Genomic DNA, 24157 nt, shown 5'->3' with positions numbered 1-24157 from the left:
TCAGCTGCATTTGCAGCCCCATTCGCTCCCGTGGCTCCGGGGAAATGAGCCACGGGCAGGATCACCCAGCAGAGGCGGCTTCAAAGGAAAGCACTTTTTTTATTTTTATGTGTAACAAGCAGATATTTTAAGACTCTTTTTCTATGGGCTTTGAAAATTCATCCCCCGCATCCCTTTCCTTCCTTCGGGAAAAACGCGAACTGAGGGAGACCGCCACCGCCCCCGGCTCCGCCCCGCGCATGCGCGCACCGTCCCGGGGTGGTGGCGGCCTGGGAGGCCTCGGCGCCGCCAGCGCCGGGATGGGCTGAGGGCAGGCGGCGGCGGCGGGGGGTGTCCGCGGCTCCGGGCTGGGCGCTCCGAGGATGGAGAGAGCCATGGAGCAGCTCAACCGGCTGACGAGGTCCCTGCGCCGCGCCCGCACCGTGGAGCTGCCGGACGGTAGGAGCGGGGCCCTGATGTAGCGGTCGGTCCCGGCGGCCTCCGCGCCCGGGCCAGCGGGGATGAGTTGAGGCGACTGGGGAGAAGGGGAAGGGGCTTCCTCTCTCCGCCTTTGACAAGCTCTGTTTATTTGTCGTGGTGACAGCGGGAGCGGTGTCCCCTTCGTTCCCTCGCCGCCTCCATCGCGGGGCGCGGGGGATCCCTGCCGGCTGCTGCCGCCCCTGAGCCCGGGCGAGCGGGTGCCCGGGGGTGCCGAACACCGTCTGTATTCGCTTTTAAATCCTTCGTTAAGTGTTTCGTCGATGACAGAGTAGTGATGAGAGATCTTTGTGGGTTTTGGGGTGTTTTTTGTTCGTTTGTTTTTTTAATAGCGCTGAATTTTGTTTGAAAAGGTATTGTAAGTCACTGTCACCAGTCACAGCCTAATTTTTGTCTCTAAACCAGCTCACGTGGATGCTGGTCCCCTGTATCAGGATGGATTTGAAAAGAGAGCTTCAGGCTCTTATGGCAAGTGGTTTGGTGTTCCAGCCAGGTCCAGTTTTTGGGAGGACTAACTGTAAAACTCTTGGATACGCAAAATTTCTGCTCTTGTGAGTCATGTGCTGAGAATTCACGTTCTTCAGGGCTTACTTTTATGGATGAGTCTTTGGCTGCCTGTCTGCCAGCTTTCATCTCCACTGGTGGAGGAGAGAGAGTAATAATCTGTTTTTTCTGTACATTCCCTGTTTGGACTTCCTGGTGTCCTCCTGAACTGAGCTTCTACACCCTTCACTTAAGTCACCTGTCACAGTTCTGCTATCTTCCAGTGCAGTTGCTCATAAATTTCACTTGACAGACAAGTTTCAGGAGGATTTTGCTGCTGCTTGTAAGCCTTTGAATGGCAGCAGTTAAAATTCAGGTAATACTATTCACTTAAGCTTAAACTTACAGAAATAATGGAGTAACACCAGTTTAACTAATTGAAGATGCCAATATGATTAACGCTGTGCACAACCTGTGTCAGTTGGAGCTGCTTTAAATTTACTTCTGTACTAATGTAGGCAAATTGATTCTGAATTTCATGTTTTTTTTCACATCTTGGGCATTTTTGTGTTGCACTTCAGAGGTAGTTATGTGTTATGGAATGGCAGTGCAAGTGCGACCCCTGAGACCTTTGGAACAAGTACTTCTATCTCCCTGTAATGCAGAGGGAATGTGAGTTCTATGCATTCCCTAGGAATTGCATGAAACAAATTAGTGGGACTGATATAAGGAGATAAATGGGCTTAACACACTGAAGTCTCAGATTGCATTCCAAGAAGGTCTCCATTCAATGGCCATCAAACTTTGGGTCCATCTTAGCTCATTACATACCTTCTTTCTTGAGCTTGGTGTTCCTTAGGTTCATGCAGGTCTGCCCAAACTCTTCTTGAGAAGCAGGTTTGGCTTGTAGTATATTGCTCCAAACATGTACTGACAGGATCAGCTTGGAATATTCCACACTGGTCTAGTATTGTGTGTGGTTTGGTGGCTTCTTGTATGCTGTGTCTGGCCTCTTGAATTATGATTCCCCCCCATTGTGTTTGAATAACTTTAATTTGAAATTTAATTTGAAGGATACATAGTTTGCCCCTCCATCCTTAAAGTGAGAGTCATAATACTCTCATAGGAAATGGAGATGTATGTTTGAATTTACTTATGCTGAAGAAGGCATTAAATCCAGGTATTGAACTTCCATTGCATGTGCCGCAGCCATTAGGGTATGATATGGACAGTGATCTCTGTCCAAGTTCATGATAGTATCTCTGAGGAAATAAAGTAATAAGTGTATCTTGCCAGGGCAGGATTCTAAATGATGAATTTTAAGTGTTTTTTTTTTAAAGAAAGTATTAACACCTGAGTCCAGTGCCAGTGAATACCCTGAGCTTGCAAATAGAACTTTTTTTTTTTTTTTAATCACTCTCCCAAGGTATCCTTCAGCAGTTTTTTCCTGGACACTTGAGAGCTTGACACAAATTTCTGGATTCTACTGTTATGGCTCAGTGCCTGAAAACTAGGTCTTGTAGCCCAAAGCTCTGACAGTGCATTTTGTGTGCCTTTTTTTTGTCTTTATATATTCAAGACTTGAAATGCAAGCAAGTTAGATAGCAAATAAGTTTGGTGAGTCCATGAGGTGTATAATGCTTTTTCTCTACCTGCTGTCATGTAGTTTATGTAAATTGGAGTTATTTTATGCCTAGAGAAAATAATCACCAAAGGTAAGCATAAAAGCTCCTTAGTCCCGCACCCTTTTAATTACTTCGGTACAGAAAAGCTCTGGGAAAATCTGCATGTGCTCCACAGTGTAATTTCTGTTAATAGAATAGCAAAAGGCTTAGTTTTGTAACTGTGCCATAAATGCCTTTTATGGCCCAGCTACACTTGTATTTAACTGTTGTCTTTTTCTAGATTGCTAAACTTGCCATATAGTTAAATTTAATTAGAATCATTATTAAACATTTCAGTTAAGTGTGCTGATATATTTAAAAGTTTTTTTCACCTTTTTTGGTGTCTTTTATAGGGCCTGATTGTGGAAATATACGAGGATGTCATATTTAAATTTAGTTCTTGTTCTTGAGTTCGGTTTTTTGTTTTATTTGGAAAGTTTTATCTTCCTGCCAAAAACTAGATTTTTTTTTTTATTTGTGTATACTGGAAGCTAATCACAGATAGATTTTTTAAAAACTGCTCAAATACTTTACACTATTGATACCTTTATTTAGCATCTATTTAATTTTATTTCAGGACTACTTCTCTGTGTCCCCTTCCAGCTGGTTCTTCCCCCAGCAATCAAATTCTAGGGATGTGTGTTGGAGATGGAGTTATCTGATGCTCACAGAACTCTCCCATAGGGAACATTTTGTAGAGAGTTCAAACTCTTGAACTTGATGATGGTTGGTGACTCTCTGCAGTGTTTAATCATAATTTGGTGTTTTGAGAGACTTGTGTCTCTTGCACCACGTGTTTGCTGTAAGCAATGCTGATTTTTTAAAAATTTATTTTAAAATTTTTATAGCTGATGAATTTGTGTGATTTGAATTTGACTTGCCTCTGTTCAGTGTTCAAAGGTAATAACAGATTAACATTGCTGCTTTATTTTGTTAGCTAGGGACACACAACTTCAGATAGCTGATAGCAGCAGTAATCTTGGAGCATGGTAGAACAGTATTAACAAATAGCATAGCTGCAGTATGATAACAGTTTCTTGGATTCCACTTTATAACTCTGAAGAATCTTTATTTAATGTTCAGCAAATGTCACCTTTCCTATCTAGTGGAAGGAATGAATGTATAGAGGCATGGTCTGTAAAAGACATGAAATGCTATACTTGTTTGGGACTGTTTTAATTCTTCCTGTTCTGATTGCTTTGTAACTTTGGATCAATGAAGGTGATGAGGAAAAACTTGAAAATAAAAATTTTGTGAGAACAGTCCTGTATTTCCGTATCCTGAAACTGTATACCTGGGTTCTCGGAAAGCATAGCCCCTCCTGTCATAAGTTGGCACCTATATGAACAATCTGTGGAGATTGTACTCTCAAAAATGGGTAAATTGTTGAAGGGAAAAATGGTAATAATTGTCCGTAATAAAAAAAAAATATTATTACACATTAGTAGTATTTACAATTATTATATGTTAAAAAATTTTAAGTTTTATCAAATTAATCATCTAAAAATAATATTTTACTTCAAGAAGCATGTAAGTGACCAAACAGGCTCACCACACTGATGCAGTGTGCTGGTATGTGCAGCAGTAGTTATGGCAGAGACTGTGTAGCTGAATGTCAGTCTGTTCCCACCACTGGCATGGATCTTTGTGTTCCAGCCTTTTTTCATTGCCTTCAAGTGTGAAATATGAAACTGATTACAGATTAAAAATTAAAATGAAACTTACTGCACTGAGGTATTCAAGTACAGAGACAAAATGGAATGGTTATGACTTAATTTAAAGAAGTCACTACTACAAAATCATAGTCTCAGAACTACGGAAGTCTCTGTGGAAGACAGGAAATTTCCTTCTTTTTAAAATTAAATAGTTAACTGTTTCTGTTTTGTTTGGGTTTTTTTAATGCACATTTCTTAAAAACTTTGATTTAATTAACAGAATCATGAATTCAAAGAAATTGATGCTCCACTGAAAATTCTGTAATTTTTACTTTGTAAAATAAAGAAGCCATGAAATTTCATGTATCACAGTTCTGTTAATTCTTTTATCTAAGTATGATGGCTTTTTCTTTATAACGAAATTTTGTGTGTGTAGAATCTGTGTAAAAATAATCATCTATTAAACAGTGGACACTTGAAAAGGTAAATAAGCGTTGCTAGATACATTTATTTTATGTAAAAGGTATCTTTATGCTAATGAAGTAATTAAATTTCTTCCCAGATAATGAAACTGCTGTCTATACACTGATGCCGATGGTTATGGCTGACCAGCACAGGTGGGAGCTTCTTCAAATTTACCTTTTCTTTCTTTTTTAAGGTCTGAAAAACCCAGCATGTTTGCTAAAGTTGTAGCTCCTAAAGCTCCTAAAGCTCCTAAAGCACTCTCAGAAGTTCTGCTGCTGAATTGCTGAGTTATCTTCTAATTTGAAGTTAGTCACTGACTGTGTGCATCCCAGCATACTTTCACCTGAGAAACCTGTTTTGGTTTATGTCATAGACTGGAACTGGGATTTGTTCTGTTTGAAGCACGTAGGGAAATTTGTCCTAGGATAAGAACAAAAGTGTTGTTTTGTAACTGTGTCTTAGTGCTGAGTATGTATTTATGGATGGCATAGAAGCTCTTAGTCTCATTGGACATCTCAGAAGTAAGAGTTGGACAATGAGATTGATACTTCTGGACTTCCTTAGATGAGCAGCTGTTTCTCTTACTCAGTTGTCCTCAAAGTGCTTGGAACCTGGAGGCTATATAATGCCAGCTAAGTGGTGCTTCCTTCACATGAATTTTGTAGGGAAGCAGGCATTTGTTCTGCTACATAATATTTTGAGATTGCATGCAAGGGTTTTAAATTATGTGATCAGCCCATTACTGAAAGTTGAAAGGTCCTGTTTAAATTTTTTATACTTATTGTGTATCCTTCTACTTCATCATTATGATTTCACATCCCAGTCTTCCCTCTGAACTTTGCCAGTGTTTGGGAAAACTGTTGGATATGTGGTTGGGGTGATTGTGATAAGGAGGAAAATGGGAATTTATGTCTTGTTCAAACCAAAGCTATTGAAATGCTTGTTTTTCGTATTTGTAAAGAAGTGATTTGGTTGTTTGGTCTAATTCTTACTAGTTTACATTTTAAACACTTTCCCAGTGTCACAGCTCATTTTTTACGTACAGTAAGAAGTGGAGAGGTATTGTTAATCAGCAAATGCTTAAAAACTGTTTGATCTCTTAGTGATTAGTTGGAGGGAAAAGAAACAGTGATTAAGTAAGAAATAGAGTACTTGTGTACAACTTACAGTATAAACTTTGCTTGAATACTGTGAGCTATTTTTAAAATTTAAAAATTATCTTTCTGTTTGAAGGTCTGTCTCAGAGCTGCTGTCAAATTCAAAATTTGATGTGAATTATGCCTTTGGACGTGTGAAGAGAAGTTTGCTTCATATTGCAGCAAAGTAAGACTTACTTGAGTCCAGTCCAGAAGTTAACAATGAAAATATTGCCAGAAATCTAAGGCAGCAATGTAAGCTGGAAAACTCTGTAGTATCAGTTAACATTTTGTTTTCACACTTCCTTTCTCTATCTTGTTTGTTTTTCCTAGTAATGTGCCTGCCTCATAAAGAGGACAGATTTTACACATGATATCAAATGGCTTTCCAAATTCCATTGAAGGAAGTATGGCTAGACACTTTTTTTACCTTTCTGTGAAATCTCAAGTCTTTGAAGAAATGCAGCCATGGTGTGCATCCTGTATAGCTGGGTTACTCTTGCCTTTGTAGAGGTAGAGAACTCTCGTCTGCAAGTGCTGATTGTTTTTGAGGTATTCTAAAACAGTGGGAAGCATTTGAATGTTTGTTGGGAAGCAGCTGTTCCAGAGTAGTTCATGTGACCATAACTGAAGGGAATATAACTTGGGCACTCACTTCTAGTAAGTTTTGTATCCTGGATAGAGGGCTTAAGTGCAAATATTAAATACTTGATCTATATTATTTATTGTTTGTATAGCTCTTCAGTGGGGATAACTCTATTTTATATGTAACTCTGCCAAGAAACAGACAGGTTAACATAACATAAATAGAAATGAACCAGATAGTTTAAACTGATGAATGAATGCTCTATATTTGGCTCCCCTTTTAAATATCTTGAAAGTTCTTACATTTAAACTGTTAAAAAAAAGCAAAAATAAAAGAAATAGTACTAGTATTGCATATATATAGCAGGGATTTGGTTGCAGTAAAGGTGGAAATCCCAGCTTCTTAAACAGACTATTTTAGAAATAGCTGTTTCCCAACTATTTAATCTCAGAATTACATACTGCTTATATAAAATTTACTTAAGGAAGTACTTACAACAATGCAAGCAAATTTTTAGCATGTGCTTTAGAAGTATATATGAAAATATACTGTATTTATTGATTCTAAAAGACAAGAAATTGTGTTACACTTAGTTTCTGGATTGTCTATTATCTTTACTTAGTTATTGGGTCACGAAGGAGTCATCAAGCTGCTGGTTTTGCAACATACTGTACAGTTAGTCTTCAGTTTCTTTGGGTTGTTGTGTAGCAGTTCTGACATTGGGAAGATTTGCAAAAATGGATTAGCTGGTGGCAACAGATAGAAAAATACTCTGTTTATCTTTTCAATCAGCTTTTCCTCTTGAAGAGTTCAGGAGCAAGATAAACACGTAGTGCAGAGTTTGTCTTGTTGATGTCATTGGTTATCCTGAAGAGCTGCTATATTATGTAAAGTAAAAGAGAGTTAGAGGTTCAAAATCAATAGCAAAGAAGTATTTGTATGAATTTCAGAATTTTCATTATATTCAATCTTTAAACATCACTTCTGGACACTGAAGCATAACAAACCCCAAAATATTTAATGGAGAATTTGCTCCTGTTAATAGATTAGGGATGAGAGAGGTGAGAGGAAATCAAAAGCAAAACTTTTTAAACAGTTTATGGTTTAAAGAACTACCAGTCTTAAAGATTTACTGTTGTGTTTTAAAGTCATTAAAATCACGGAGAAGGCTGCCATCTATTCATTGCTGCAAGTTATATTTGGTCACTTCTCGCTGTATTAAGTGACTTTCCTTTAGCTTTGTGTAGCTTGAACTATGAGAGTATAAAACAATTTTATGTAAAGCTGTTCTAGTGAGTGTGATCTGTGCATAATATTGCTGTTGTCTTTATGCCAATACAGATTTGTAAATATCCTTGTTACAGTTTTTCCCTTTCTTATTTTCTTCTTAGCTGTGGATCAGTTGAATGCCTTGTTCTATTATTAAAAAAAGGAGCAAATCCTAACTATCAGGACATCTCAGGATGTACTCCTCTTCATTTAGCAGCAAGGAATGGGTAAGTTTTTAAAATACTTAAACTCTTAAAAAATTTTGTGCATAGCTTGAGCTGGCGTATTCTGTAATGTTTTTGCATAGTTCAAAAAAACCCCTTTGGTTTTCACTGTTGAAATTAGAGAACACGGAGCTTAAAATCCTTACTTTGAGTATTCATAGAATAATTTTTTATAAATAGTAAGTTGTATCTGAAATACCAATTCCAGTGCCAGTCATTTTAGTGTTTTCTGTTAATCATGGGCATAATAATTCTTACAACAGTAGTTGAACAAGGAATGCATTCACCTTCCCAGTTAGCTGAGTAAGAAAAGATTTGGGAGTGCTTGGAGGGGTTCAGAGACTTCAGTTTTTCCTCAGATAGTGTTTCCAAGAAAATCTTTACTGCAAGGAAAAGAATACAGAGTTGGCCTGCACAATGTTAGGAAAGGAGGAGAGAAAAAAAACCCAAACCAGTGAGCAAGTATCTTTTTAAGATCTTACTTGAACTGTATTATGTGAAAGCATGCAGCTGTAAAGGTAATGTTGTCTTTTTCTTTTTAGAACATGTATGTGATACAATAACTGAATTGTATCATGGCTGGTACTTCACATGGGGAGGAGATAGTGTTTAGTGGCTTCTAGGTGTGTGTGAGGTCTATTTGTAGGGGAGGAAAGAAGCAGCCAAGTGGTGCATAATGAAATGCAGAAATACACACAGGAGACAGTTATGTGAAAATGAGGTATAAGAAAGGTGTGAGAGGTACCAAATAAAAAGGAAGAGCAAAATAAATCTGTAAAGGTAAAGGACTGTGAGCATTAAAAGACGAAGCAAAACATGAATTAGGAAAAAATACCTCTACTTTTATTGAGACAGTAATTGTACTTACCAAAGATTTGCATAGTGTTACAATGACTGTCTCATTAAATAATGATTTAGTGGTGTATTGCGAACATGTTCACTGACATGTACAGGCAATGGTGGACTTCATGGACTTCTGTTAGCTGAACTCTGGCTTTTTGTCTTGAAAGTATAGCTCATGCAGAGCTGAAACTGTTTAGAGTAGTGGTTAAGTGCTTCTGTACTTTCTCCAAAAACAGCTGTGATTTTAGCCCTGTGTTGTTGTTTGCTACTCTTGCACTGTCTGAGTCTCTGTAAAGATCACTTCTCTTTTTCACATGCTCAGTACTGTACTCCTTATTAAATTGGAACTACCTGCTATGCTTAGAACAATGACAAATTAGAGTGAGTGGAGCTCTAAGAAGATATTTAGTCTTAGTAAGTGATTTTCCCTGACTGGATTTTAATGTATTCTTTTGCTTGTAGCCAGAAAAAATGTATGAGCAAGTTGCTGGAATACAGTGCAGATGTCAACATTTGTAATAATGAAGGCTTGACTGCAGTAAGTGCTATTAATTATCATGATGTTCTTAAAATGAATGAAGAATTTGGAGATTCTCGGTTTTTAGGCTTTTGCCATCTTACATGCAAAACAAAACTGCTGTGTGTCCAGTGCCATCAAGAATCAAAAGATGTGATCAAAATACCTAAGCATATGATTGTATTGTTCAAAGCTTCTCTTAATATATTCAAAGCTTCTTTCTGTGAAAGTGTTGACAATAATACAGCCAGGTTTAAAACAGTTTTTATGGAATATGTGTATCATTGCTAAAGGAAACGTGTATCATCATTTTGTACTTAGATTCATTGGTTGGCTGTCAATGGACGGACAGAATTGCTTCACGATCTTGTTCAGCATGTCAGTAATGTAGATGTTGAAGATGCCATGGGACAGACAGCCCTTCATGTAGCTTGTCAAAATGGACACAAGACAGTAAGTTTCGAAGTTGTATGAACACAATGGATTTGTGAAGAACTTAGTAACGCCTCAAAGTTGTGGTGTTTTTATAAACTTCAGCCTAGTGATGCACATGATAATGGCTAGAAGTGTGAAGAGTGCAGTTGTGTGTCTTAGTATCGACTGCATGCACTTCCATGGGAACAACTTATTTATTCTTGTGGAGGTGATTGATCTCAGTGCTCATGGGAGTTTAGGTGACTTACTGTATACTGTTCAGCTCTTCTGTAGTGCTATTATTGGCTTGTTAATATTAAGTTTTTATATAATGTTAAAGGTTTGAAAATGTTTTTTCCTTATTTTTCAGAATATGTTTAATTCATAATTGTGCCAGTTATTATATGATTTTGAAATCTGAAATATTAATTTACCATGAGTAAAAAATGAAAACAGAGTTGGGTCAGTTACATTTTTAACCCTAGAAGTAAACAAGTTCAAATAAACTCTTCTATTATTGATCTGTGTGACTAATATTTATGCCTGACCTTGCGTTAGGGCTGACTGTTTATATTCAGAGTACAAGTCTGGATGCTTTACTTGAACTGCATTAGAGCCCTTTAGAGTTATACAGATTGCCACCAGAATTATGTACCGCTAAAAAAAAAAAAATTATAATTCTACCCAGATCCTTTCTGTTGTCCTTGTCAGTGCTGGATTTTGGAAGACCAAATTCTGAAAAACTGTTACCTGTAAATGTAGCAAATTTATGTGACTGAAATGTAACGAAAGTTGTTTGAGAGTCTGCTCAATGTTTTCGTATTTTAGAATTTGCTTGCCTATTTCTTCTAGTCTAGTTTGAATTTGAAACTTCAGTTTATGATAAGGCTGTATATGGCTGTACCTAACTTGAAGTTATTTTGTAATTTGTAATTTTTAAATGGCTTGTATCTCCAGGAATCTTTGGGATTAGATAAGATACTGTTACTAAAATGGGAAGTTCAAAGGAAGCTTTATGAGCTCTGACAGCCATGATTTTCCATTTAACATTTAGGAATTTTGATCCCGAGATTCATTATTGAAAATCAAATCCTTCAGTGTAATTAGACATGCATGGCACTAAGTAGTTGCAAGCCAGTAGGGTTTTTCACTGCTCCTTTTTTTTAATGCTGATGTTTTGGTCTCTTGTAGACGGTGCAGTGTTTGCTGGACAGCGGTGCAGATATAAACAGGCCGAACGTTTCTGGGGCAACTCCGCTTTATTTTGCTTGCAGGTAATATACTTTTAACTTTTGAATACTGGCCTAAAAATGAAATATTTTTTTTCCTTTTTGCAATAACACTGATTAGAAATTACAAAATTTAGGAAATATAAAAGCTGACTGGTATTTAATCTTGTCTCATTTTTGAGTGTAGTTTGGTGTCTTATGTAAATACTTAGGTTAGTACTGCAACCTTATGTACCTCTCTCTAACAGACACGTTAAACACATACCTGTGCATGTTCTAGCATGAGTCATAAATTGATGACTGCTGAGCCCTTTTCTGAAAAAATGAATTCTGCCAACTTAGGTTATTTTGAGTATAGTAAAACCAGAGCCTTCTTTAAGGCAAGTTTGGCTATTGCTTAATGTACATTGTGGTATTACAGTATACATGAAGTGTGCATATATGCATTAAAGTTACAATGTTGAATTAAAATTCCATTGTTGCTTTGATCAGTTCTGTTTTCTTCGAAGTTTAGTTATATTTCAAAATTAATCATATATGATAAATGATCTTTTGTTTTAATTAGAGCGTTTCTGCAATTTGTTAGAACGTTTACAATTTTTGCAGTCCCTGTGCTTTGGTTACAGGTTAAATAGTTATGATAATATTAACTGTTACTACTATAAGCAAAAGGAGAAATGGACTGACCTGCTGGCCTGCTAAGAGTTATGTTCTGGGAGCCGTGGTCTCTGGAGACAGTGTATGTTGACTTGTGGCAGTTGAGAAGAAGGGAAGTGGAGAATAAATAGCTGCTAGCCTTTGTTCTTGATTTAGGGACTGGTATTTGCACACACTTTAAAAGAAGTAAGCAGTTTGTCTTGGCTTGGAGGTTTTTTGTAAGAAGGGAATGTTGCAAGTACAGCAGTCCTATTCCTTAGAAATTAACAATTGGAGCAGTTGGCAGGGTAGAATGTACATGGTGAATACTACAGCAAGCCTGGAAAGAAAGGTTGTAGGTCCCTGTTGACAGGGAGGGCAGGATGTGGTAGCAGTGGCAGGTGGTAGCTGCAGAAGGGGTATCAGTATTCAATGTCTGAGTCTGAAACACGTGTTTTGTCAATGTGTTGGGTTGTGCACTTAGTCTAGAGAATTACAGTGAAGATGCTGCAAGTAAATCGTTAGTCTTAGCTGCTTTCTGACCCTGAATGTTTGTTTGCGTTGGGACAAAGTCTGGTAAATCAGGTTAACCTGTTGGCTTCGTGGGCTGGAAGGACAGGACTGAGGAGAACTCATCTGGGAGCTCTTGAGAGATCAGTGAAGCTACCTCTTGTCCCTCAGCTGTTAATTGTCACTTTACTTGTGCCCTTTCTGAACTGATAGGTTCAGCCTATCAGGCTGAGGATGCAGGCAGCCTCTATATGTTCCAGGATGCCAAATACTCATATGCATTTGTGTAAAGGGTGTACTGCAAACTAGCTTGAGAAGTAACACATCACTGAAAAAACTTGTATCTGTAACCTTAATTGCTGTGTTTTTATCAGTTTTCCACCCTTTAGATGCTTCTGTATTATGTTTGGTGGTATACGCACTTAATGCTGGTGAAAGCAATAGTCAAGTAATCTTTCCATGTGTTTTTAGTGAAGTAAACCTCTGATCACTGGTACTCAATTTCTCTTTTTTTTTCAGAAGAAAGGGTTTGGGAAAGTGTTGAGAGGTATAAATAATCTTTGGTTTTGCCGTTTTCTAGGCAATGCTGGCGTGTCAGAATAGTTGGGAAATTTTTGACTCAAGGGATCTAAGGGTCCTATACAACCTATAAGCAGATTAGTGAATACACTGTGAAATAGACTTTGAGTTAGACTTTGAATGCAAAAGTAAAACTCATCGCTTTTAAAGGCTAGGCAATACATTTATATATACCAGATAAAAGAAATTGGAGCCATTTGAGTGATGTATTTATCTCTTGTGCAAAAAAAAATAAAATTAAAAAATCTTACTAATATTTTATTGATGGTTAAAGTACAATTAGGTTATTTTTTCTCCAAATATGGTAGAAGTGAGAAAAGAACTTGGTAAAGATAACTTCCTCTGTGAAGTAAATTGGAATATGAATTTAGAAAGAGCTCTCTTTTTGCAGGAAGTGCAGCTCATAGATATTTATGAGGCGAGGCTAAGATGAGTCATTTCTGAATGATGAGGGTGACTCTGACTTCATAAATGGGCCTTACCTAATTTTGCACTGTTCTTTTGCAGTAACTGTTTTCTTCTATCTTATGTTGGTTTTGTTTGTTAGATGCAGTAAAGACAGATTTATGACTCACAGTAGAGCATAAATGCTGTATTAACTGTCTTTCTTCTCTTCTTTTGAATAGCCATGGTCAGAGAGACACTGCACAAATTCTTTTGATGAGAGGAGCCAAATATTTACCAGACAAGAATGGTGTTACTCCACTGGATCTCTGTGTACAGGTATTAAGTTAGCAATACTTTTTCTGTCAGCTTCTGTGACTTACTGCAGTGTCACCTGATCATTATTACCTTTTTCGTTCTTAAGGCCTCTGAATGATGGTAGTCCTTCGGCAAAACAAATGCAAAGCGTAATTTTTTTACCATTCAATTGATCCAACAGGCAGGTTCATAATTTCTACCCTTTGCATAAGTCAGATGCAAGAATTGACCTCATGAGAAAGCATTTACAGAACTCCAGTTGACTAGAAAGTTTGGGAATCCTTGGTATAATGGTAATAGACAATTTAGGTGCTTGCCTCTTAACAAGTAAGAGCTAAAGGCATGCAGAAAAGTGTGATCATTTTTTTTCCCTCAAAGAATAGATTTTCTTTTCTCTTGAAGAGATATTGCTATTAAAACCAAACAAAACTTACATGGTGCTGACTCTTACTTTTCAAAGGTATTTCCATATCTGGATGAGGAGCAAAATTCTTACATGTTTTCAACTAACACAGCATTTTCAACTGCAACACAGTCTGTCTTGTTTGCTACCAAGTACTGCTTGTACTGCTTGCTGAAGTGACTTTTTTTGATTTGTGAACACTTAAGCTTTTTTCTGTCGGATCAGTTGAAGGTCAGTGTGTAAATAACACAAATGAATGGAAGCTTTTGAACCTCTGCTGGTAATCAGACTAGAAATCTGAACTGGAAGCTGAAAAAACCAAATCACTGGACTGACTGGACATGACACTACCTTGATGCATATCATTAGTTTGTCAGGATAAAGTTGAAATTTTCTAATCTTTTTTTGTGTATTTTCAGATTATTTCAACCTCAAGTTATTTAATTTCTTGAGGTTTCCTTATGTGCCTAAGACTTGAAATAGTTGTGTGTATGTGCAAGAATGCTGTCTCCAGTACCTGTGGGATATTTTTGGAATGTTTAATTTTGACAGCCTTATTCCATAGACTGTCTGTGGAAGACCTTGATTAAGTTAGGTTACTTACGGTATTTCTTTTGGGATATAACAAACCAAGTAAGTCCTCAGCTCTGGTTACTGAGGAGTGCCAGATCGCTGTACAATCTCACTGCTGACTTGATTGTGAAACTCAGATTTTTTTTTTTTTTCTTTGTTATGACGGAATGACTTTATCATTACATAAAGCCACGTGGAGTCTGATCAGTTCCAAGGTTTTCTGCAGCCACAGACCTGTAAGACGGTATATGGCAAGAGAGGTTTAGATTAGATATTAGGAATAATTTTTTCATGGAAAGGGTTGTAAAGCATTGGAAAAGACTGCCCAGGCAAGTGGTGGAGTCTCCATCCCTGAAAGTGTTCAAAAAATTGTGGTTATGGCACTTGAGGACATGGTTTAGTAGCATACATTGGGGTAGTGCTAAGCTGATGTTTGGACTTGATGATCTTAAAGGTATTTTCCAACCTAAATGATTCTGTGATTCTGTACCAGTGTGTACTTAGTGGTACAGTTCTTTTTTTTATGATTAATGTTTTGAGTTTCTGCTTCAGTCTCCAGTTTTGCAATCCCTAGGGCACCTCTTTACACATAAAACTTCCGTTAACTTTTTTTAGGCGTGAGTAGTGACACCTGGTGTTTGTTTTGTAGTGATGATCTTACTGTGTTCGAGATCATGCAGTGTACAAGTTCATGATGCCAAGTAAGAATGGAGAAAACAATAATGTTTTCTTTCTTTTTATACCGAGGGTCTTATTCTGTGCTTACAGGTTTGTTTTTCAAAGTCGATACATATTTTTAGAAGATTGAAATTATAGATTCATATACTTCTTGCCAACATTGCCTTGTTCTGGAAGATTTGACTTTTATTTCTTACTGATTCTGGGTGGGTTTATTTTTAATACTTAATTTCTTGGTACCAGAAACAAATTAATCTTTTTAAAGTATGGTTATCACTGAGGTAATGTCAACTGTCATTCAAAGAGGAGTTGCTGGAGTTGCAGCAGTTGATACATTATATGGTCACCTTTCCAGAGTAGAAGCTGATGCATATTCAGGTGTTCCGTGTCTGCTTAAAAATGCAACTGTGTTAAATAAGATTTGATACAAATAAGCCACAAAATCAAGTTCCGTTTTTTCCAGAAAACATTTTTTTCTCAGAAGGGTGTGAAGTTAGTCTAAGGCACAAGTGGAATCATACTTGTGTATTGATTTTGAAGTTAAATCACCCTTTCATGGGTTTATCATATTTCTTCCTGTAGCAAGTCAGATATGTGTCTTATGAACCTTTAGAAAATGTTTGTTTTGAAAGATTAGATTCTGGGTGTAATTAAGTACATGTCAGCAAGAGGAGGAGAAGTGAGATATTGCCCTCTTTTTAATCTTTGGTAATTGCTTGTTGAAGTGTTGTGCAGCTGTAACTTTAGTTTGTTAAGTAGGAAAATGTTTCCGAAACCAGAAAAACAGGAGTGGATATATGTGAGCCAGTGTACTCAAAAAATTTGATTCTGTCTTCTCCCACAAGTTTTGGGATACCTAACTTTGCTACATTTTTGAGTTTCAATTTATTTTAGAATACGATTTCTCCATTCAGCATTAAAAAATACTGTAATCCTCAATAGATTTTATTGCCTGTAATAGTCTAACTCTCAATTCTAATGTTTCTTTTAATGAAAATGTTTTCTTAGGGTGGTTATGGAGAGACTTGTGAAGTCTTAATACAGTACCATCCTCGACTTTTCCAGACAATAATTCAAATGACACAGAATGAAGATCTGCGGGAAAACATGGTAATACGGGATGATGTGTTTTATAGCCAGGGATCTGTCTGTGTGTGGTGGAGAGCTGAGTGCTTACTATGAGTGGCAGTTGACTGTCAGTGCCACAGCAGTTGACCACTAGGTATCTTTCTTTCCTCATGGAAAATGTACAGTCTTCAAATAATTGTAAACACAAGAATTTGGAATTAAGTGTAGGATCTGTTTTCATTTAGTGTTCTAACTTTGCACGTTTGGCAAAGTGATCTCGACAGTTGAAAGAGCAGACATTGCAAGCTTCAGTACAAAGGTGCTGGTAGAGCATACTTAGAGCATTCTACATATCTAATTACTTTGTTTAACAGGGCCTATTTTCCTTTATTTAGTTGTTACCTTCAGACATCCATTCTAGGATGTGTCTTGAGGCTGAATCATCCAGAATTAACCTAAAAATTTGTAGTATGAGCACTCATCTGTATGAAGATGCCTTGTACAATTAGAGTGTAAAAGATTGCATCCACAATTTCATTTGATTATTATTTCTGTAGATGAAACTACTCTGTTTCTTTTTAAATGGTTCTCTTATACCTTGCTTCTTTTATTATTGTAGGGTAGTACAATCTAAAGCAAAGAAAAAGCAAGGAAAAAATTTTTGTTTCTTGATTGTGTAGGGGAAAGGAAGCATGGGGTACCTCTTTCCCCTTCCAAATCTAGCTCACTGTGGATTTTTAATACATTATTTGTTTTAAAATGACTGCAAACAACCTTACAGACTAAAAAAAAAAGATGATTTAGTAATGTGTTGGCTGGCAATTCACTTAATTTAGTTTTCTTGATTCTTGACATTTTCATTTTCTCTGTAACTCCATTACTTCCACTATAACATTAAGGATTTCCAAGTCTGTGTAGAAACTGTTTAAATTTATGAGACAGGTTGAGTTTTATAGAGGAAAATGACACAGGTGAGAATTCTCGAAGTGTATGTTAGATACAAGGGGAGATGCTATAGATGATTTAAATTAAAAGAGAGAGAACTAAAACAATGAATCAAAAAGACCTTTTGTATATTGTAGAATTGAAGAAAATAGGTGAGAAAAATAAATTTTTCATCTGTCTGAGTAATGGTGGAGGTGTGAGCAAAAACAAGATCTTAATGAGAAGGCATGAAAAATGTGTTAGATAATACGTGGTATAGTTCTGCTTCATTGCCGAAGTGTAATCATGTACTGAAAATGGTTTTTTTATGGCCAAGTCTGAGCTGTTTGCTCAGTCTTGGATAATCACCAGTTTATATTCTCTGGAAGTGATAAGGAAACTGGGTATGCGTTACCACAGTCAGGACTCATATTTTAAATGTCATAGGTTGTTCTTCTGAATACAGGTTTAAGTGTTTGTAGCAATCTGTAATGTTAAATACACTGCAGTACATGCATCAACACTAGGATGTGTAACCTTTGCAGTAATCTTTGTAAATCATAATGAAGCCTTAACTGAGGTTAGCTTAGAGGTTGTACAGTAGAGATGTATATTATTATTGCTAGATATTAATACTTGGGTGATAGTGTTCTACATAATTGATAAATTATGGTTGATCTGATGCTCCTTGACACTATGCAATTGCTTTTGTTTTAATCCTTCAGTTGCGGCAAGTTCTGGAACACTTGTCTCAGCAGAGTGAAAGCCAGTATCTTAAAATCCTGACAAGTCTTGCTGAAGTTGCTACAACAAATGGTCACAAATTGCTTAGGTAAGTGTGAGGTCACAGGTTGAAAAACTACCTGGTAGTTAGTGCCACTTAAGAGTTTTAATAGTCCAGACTATCTGATGCTCAGCACATGCTGGAGTAGATGGATCTCAAGTCTGATTTATATGATAATGTCTGTTTAGATTACTGTCTTCACAAAGACTTGAAGAGAAAAAGTTGGTGTCCTTGTATAGCTGCTGACATCTAGAAGCTTGAGTTGCAGAGAAGCGTTTTTTTTTGTATGATTAGTTTGGCTATGTCAGCCTTAAGAAGGGAAGCTTTTTAGACAATATCAAATAGTTCTTTCTTTTTCTTCACCCTTCTCACTTTTTCTTCCCTTCCACATTTTTACTCTTCTACATGTTTCCTTAGTATGGTTGAGGAGAGTTTTGTAACTTCAGACACTTGTCTCATGTTTGCTGGCTCTGGTTGCCTTCCATGGCTACTAATACATATGAGATAAAAAATTTCATCTCCCAGTGTGCTATCTCAGCAGCACAGGCAGCAGTTACTTGGGGAGATGCATGATATAGGCAAGCAAATGGTATGTTTTCCTAGTTTTTGTGGCATCTGTTTGAGGGAGTTTGTGCAGAACACCTTGTCTTTTTTGGAACTCCAGTAACATTTTACTGTTTTCAAAAGCTAAGAGGTTTTGGTGTAACCTTTATGCTTTACTAGAAGCTAAGAAAATCTTTACTGGAAGAGTCAAGAGTCTGAAAACATGAGTGAAGTTCCTTACTAACATGTTTTGGATGATGTTTGGAAAAGAGAGGTTTAAGAGTGTTCTGTAATCAGAGAAACCAAACCTGTCAGCATTAGGTTGTAGAGGATTATGACTTGGGGAGCTTCTTTTTGACTGGGTGCAAGGAGCCCATCAGTGAGATGGAAAATAAATAGTGTATTCTTATTCCTAGGTGCCTTTCTTTTCTTCCCTGTCAGTCATGTTACATTTGAATGGAGCTTGTAGCTAGCAGGTCAGAACTCCTGGATGATGGTAGGAAATTCATTACACCATTAATAAGTCTTATTCTGGAGGGTGTTCGCTTTGGTGAATTAGTATAAAGGTCTGAAACCCTTTAAACATTTGGGGTTAAGGTGTGCAGACATTAAAGAAATTTTGTTTCTGCAAAGATAACTTTTTGAAGAATTTTAGCTGTTGCTGAGCTTCAGCGTGTATCAGCTTAACTTGTAACACATTCCTTTTTGTCTCCAGACTTCCTTAGAGCCAGTAGATCTCCCACAAATAAATTGTGATAAAGTGTAAAACCACTGTGCAGGAAAGGGTTTCAAACTTGCTCTGTACAGGGATGTTATTGGAAGTTGTGGTAGCAGGATTACATCATACAAGGTAGCATTTGTTTCTGTTTCAGTATCTTCAGAGGCAAATTAAAGTGATTGTTGTTTAGATTTGATTTATTAGTGTTACTGCTCGTCAGATTTGAGCAGTGCTCCCTCAGTATGCAGAAGCATTAGCTCTGTGCCTGCACTGTCTCTGCGTTTGAGCCGCTGTGTGCTCCTGTACTGCTGTACATGGGTGGGCTAGTGGAGGCTGAAGGCAGATGGAAGGAGATTGAAGGGGTTGCATTACATTGGGTGAGGACTCATTTCTAGGGATGCCAGTACTTGGAGTGTCCTGTGGACTCTTACTGGTCCACTTCTCTTTGGTACTTTGTAGTATGTCACAACAGAAATGACAGAAAAAGAAAACAATTCCAAGACAGCTTCACAGACACAGTTTCGCAAAAACTGTGTCACTCTTCTCTCCAACTCTGTTTCCTGGCAGAAACAGTGAATTTCTACTTCAAGAAATATTTTTCAGTTGCTTTGTTATAAAGAGAAGGAGGATTAAGGTAGTACTTAATATTGGTGAATACAGAATTGGTGAGTACAGAATATTGGTGAATATTCTGAGCTTGGGCCTCTTTCCTCTCTCTCCTTCTTCCAACAAAAGTATGTAAAATGTACTTTGTACATGAAAACCTCCAGTAATGATGTTCTTGCATGGCTAAACTAATATCATTCCTGTTAGTTTCCTGGCTACTAACCCACAACCCATTGCATTTGGGTTTGTCTGTTGTTTAGTTCAAAAGTGTCTAAAATTGTTTCTTGTAATGCTTTTAACAAGTATCCAGGAGTGCCACTAAGCTTCTGCCTGAAGATTTTGCCTTGAGTATGAGCAAGGACCCTGTTCCAGTTAGAATTATCTTCATCATGTATTTATTTTTTCCAAAAAAATAATTGATATGTGACATGATTTGGTCTTGCTGGTGCAAGTTAGGCCTAGCTGAGTGTTTACAAACGTGCCAGTAGAAGTTTCAGGAAACTTTTACAAGCTCTCTAAGGTTTTTCTGTATATGTGGGTCCTTATCCTGGAGACCAGGAAATCTCACCACGAAAACACCGCTGCTGAGACATGATAAACCTCAGCTGAAATGTTAGGTTTTTTTTTTCTTTTTCAATAGTTAAGTTAGCTTCTTGAGTTAGCTTCTTGTATTCATAGATTCTTTTGGTATATAAGCTAACATTTTACAAATGCTAATTTTTAGCTGTGTCCAGAGCTTCTGGTAACAGTTGCAGACTGCCAGTCAGGGGATTTTCTTTACCTGGTTAAAACTTAATGTTCCTATTGTAGCACTGTTTACTCATTCTGTTCCTTTCTTACACTGATTGACTGAAAACTTACCTGGTTAAAGTATAATTGTCACAAGAAAGTCTTACTTTGTATGTTAGTTTGGTAAAATTCTTAGTATATTGCTTTTTAAAGTTAACAAGTCACTGACAGTCATTAAAATGCAGTGCTGAAAACAAATAGGTCATTTGCTGATGACATAGGGTGAATGAGATCATAATAAAGCTACTCTAGCTGTTACAACTGATTATGTTTCTGGTTTGTGAATTAACAGATTCTTAATTGCAACAAAGGTTTACAGCACCCTATAAGATGTCAGTTTTCTGGTGTTTACTGATCTTCTGGCTAGGAATCATGCTTTTAAGTTGCAAGTACTTTAGGGATAGAATTAAGTATGTGCTCGTTTCTATAATATTTATAAGTTAGTAGGTTTTCGTAGAAAAAAAGTTAATTTCTTGCAGTTTGTTATGCATTCAAGACAGAAGAATTCTTACTACTTGGGGTTTAAGAAAAAAAACCAAGTTGAATTTAGTGGAGAGTGTTTTGCTTGTGCATAAAGTCATGAGTATCTCATATTCTGCACTGTTTTGGTAGAGAGTTCAGTGTTTGCCAGTTCAATTAAGGACACTTAAAACTTTTAGTATATTTGTTGGATAAATAACATTGTGGTTTTGTTTAGTATCTTTTAGATTACATTTTTCTTGAATAGAAATAATGGCATCCTTGCCATCCTGATCCCTTGTCTGGTTAAGGCAGTTATGGGCATTTAGAATAATAGCTGGTGAGGATGGGCTGTGGCAGCATATCTGATCAGTTGGTATGATTTTACCTTTGGATGCTCTCTTTTCTTGGCTGAAAAACATTTTCATCTGGGTATCCCAATTTGCTTCATGCACTGAGATTCTTACTGTAGTAAGTTGAATTTCCTCCCAGGGGTTCATAAGAAGTGCATTAAAAAAAAGGGAAGTATTTTGAAAGATCTGGAATTTGCTGTTCTTACTTCTAGTTAAAATTACATGTACATGTTAGTAAAATCCTAATGCTTATATTTGACTTCTGGGGCTGGTGCAGGAAATGAAAGTTCAAATTCAATAGGGTTTGAAGTTTAGGGGTTTGTTTCAGCATGTGTATCAGACCCTACCATTAGATTGCTTACTCCTTATTATACTAAATTGTTTCATCTAGGAAAAGAAACTTAAACATTCCATTTTTTTCCCCCAGCTTGTCAAGTAATTATGAAGCTCAAATGAAGAGTCTCTTAAGGATCGTGAGGATATTTTGCCATGTCTTTCGCATTGGCCCATCCTCCCCCAGTAATGGAAATGACATGGGCTACAATGGAAATAAAACTCCAAGAAGTCAGGTGTTCAAGGTCAGAAAAGTATATGATGTTGTTAGGAAGATAGACGTTAAAGAGATGAATTTCACAAAGCATGCATTCATTAATCAGACATCTCATGAACAGGAAGTAAGTTTGGTTGATGTCCCTATCCCTTCTTAAGTTAAACCTACCTCTCTCCTTCTGTATTATTTTTTCCCACTGAACTAATTTACCCACTGATGCACATCTCATGTTATGATTTCTGTTTATTTCTTATTTAATAGATTGTTTATTAGATGTTGAAGGTTTAGTTACCCAGGTGACTTCGGTAAATTTTATTTCTGTTAAGAGTGTAGTAATCTCAAAATATGGTATATTAATGTAATTTCAAAATAGTAGTTGGAGATTCACTGGGAGTTCTGATCAACAAGCTTTATCCAGCTTCACAAGACAATGAAACAATTGAATTCTTGATCTGTTTGTTGTTTTCACTATGATAATGAAATCTTTTCCCAAGTTGTTCTTGGATTTTATTATTATGTACTTTGAAACACATCAGCTCACTACTACCCTTGCAAGGTTATTGATTTATAGCTGCTTTCAAACACATGCTTTAGGTGGTTGCCATTTAGAAGTTTAATTCCTGAAGGTGTTTGGATTTTTTATGTTTGTTTGTTAAGGAATCCCTCTGTAGAAAGTCATAGATTGCCTTTTTGTAAAGAAGTCCCAGTTTCCTGTGTGCCAGTCTTCACTGAATATACAACTGCCATACTTTTCAGAACACCTAATAAATAAGAGCTGCAGGGTAGTCTTTCTTCTCCCATCTTACTCCATACTCTTACACAGCACAGCTTATATCAAGAAACTTAGATGCCAGTAATTACTTGAGTATTTTTCTTTACCTTTGCATTTCTTCCACTGTGTTGTGAAAACAGTATTTTGAAATAACTGCAATTATTTGATGATATATGTTCATTAGGTTACTTCTAAGGGCTTTTAAGACAGAGCTGTATTGGTAAGATTGTGAAAGATGATACTCTTAATTCCAGTTTATTTAGTGAAGTATCTCAGTTTTTGTTTAAATTTCTACTCTTGGAAAGACGAAAAGCATTAGGCTGTTAAAAAAAAAAACTTCAAGCACAAATGTTTGTTCTTCTGGCAGCAAAATAGTTTTAAGAACAAATTGATTTATATAATGAATATAAAACTAGTGCTTGAGTCTGAAAAATACTGTGTGCAAAATGTAATGCATTGTACAGTGTGCAATGTAATAATTGTCCTTTGGAGTTGTTCACCAAAATAGGGCAAGATTGGCATAATGTGGGTTTAACCAGAATTCTGTTTTGAAGAAACATAGTCCTACCCAAATCACAAGAATTATTTTATTAAAGGCAGCACTATCTAACAGTTTTAATGATAATTGCTCTAAGATTAAATAACAAGCAGATGTTGACACACTTCATACAAGAACTATCTTTAGGGAGGTATTCTGCTACTAACCCCAAAAAGGGAAAAAAAGGAAAGGTTTCCTGCTTTTCAGCTCCGCATAATTTCAGAACTCAATATAAAATAAGCAAAAACATTCAATTGCAATTTGCAAAGGAAGTGGTATTTCAGTAGAATCACTTATCTGTGTGCCCAAACTGCTTTGTATAATAAAAGAATTTTTTCTTAATTTACTGTGGATTTAAGTCTTGTGCACTAAACTTATATTAAACAACTGCCACAGTTGTCCCAGAAAATATCAGTGATTCTTACTTGTGTGAAAACAACATGTATGTTTTTATTAAATAAGCAAAATGTATACTACTGTTGCATTTCCTAACAAAACAAAAGTTTCAGGATGATTTAAAAATTATTATTGCAATCATTGTGATTTATTTAGAAGTTTTATGAGTGAGGCAGCCCTGCAGTAGGGCCACTGTTGTGCCCACTGTACTTTAAAGATTGTTTTAAATTTCAAACTCAGAAGTATATGCTGCTGATGAGAACTTACTGTTGTTTGGGAATGGGCACACAGGTCTGGCAATTCTAAGTTAATGTACAGTTGTGGTTGGTTTAGTCTGTTCTTCCCTGAATTTACAGTGACTGAGTAGTGGGAGATTAGATAATAGTGGTGAGTGAATTGGGTGACTTCCAGTTCTCTCTTATTCCTACCTTTCCTTCAGCTTTTTTGTCCTTTCTTTGAAAATGTGCTTGTGATGGTCTCTTTCACCTTTTGGGAGGAGGTAAAAAAGACTTGACTTTTCTTAATGCTTCGTTAAATTTTTCTGTATCAGTGTACTGATTGAACATATTTTGAAAAGTCGTCACTGTGTTGTAGCTGGGAAGGGATTAAAAATG

The 24157-nt window shown here is 36.7% G+C and overlaps 1 protein-coding gene across 5 annotated transcripts in view; it reads left to right on the top strand.

The window, feature by feature from the left end:
* The first annotated feature begins 252 nt into the window (after positions 1-252).
* HACE1 (HECT domain and ankyrin repeat containing E3 ubiquitin protein ligase 1) overlaps positions 253-24157 on the top strand; it is a 50556-nt gene continuing 26651 nt past the window's right edge. The window contains exons 1-11 of one of the 5 annotated variants that reach the window (XM_032101338.1): positions 253-438; positions 4842-4896; positions 5978-6067; positions 7858-7962; positions 9265-9340; positions 9641-9772; positions 10925-11007; positions 13314-13410; positions 16052-16153; positions 17761-17867; positions 21715-21961. In XM_032101338.1, coding sequence (XP_031957229.1) covers positions 363-438; positions 4842-4896; positions 5978-6067; positions 7858-7962; positions 9265-9340; positions 9641-9772; positions 10925-11007; positions 13314-13410; positions 16052-16153; positions 17761-17867; positions 21715-21961 — 1170 coding nt within the window. In that variant the 5' untranslated portion in view covers positions 253-362. Of the gene's footprint in view, positions 439-4841; positions 4897-5977; positions 6136-7857; positions 7963-9264; positions 9341-9640; positions 9773-10924; positions 11008-13313; positions 13411-16051; positions 16154-17760; positions 17868-21714; positions 21962-24157 lie in introns of those variants that run through there. The other 4 variants (XM_032101339.1, XM_032101342.1, XM_032101340.1 and 1 more) reach the window with 4 other exon arrangements.

This window comes from Corvus moneduloides, chromosome 3 (assembly GCF_009650955.1).
Source record: "Corvus moneduloides isolate bCorMon1 chromosome 3, bCorMon1.pri, whole genome shotgun sequence".
NCBI lineage: Eukaryota > Metazoa > Chordata > Aves > Passeriformes > Corvidae > Corvus > Corvus moneduloides.
Note: the sequence above shows the minus strand (reverse complement) of the source record. Positions and strands in the feature narration are given on the sequence as shown.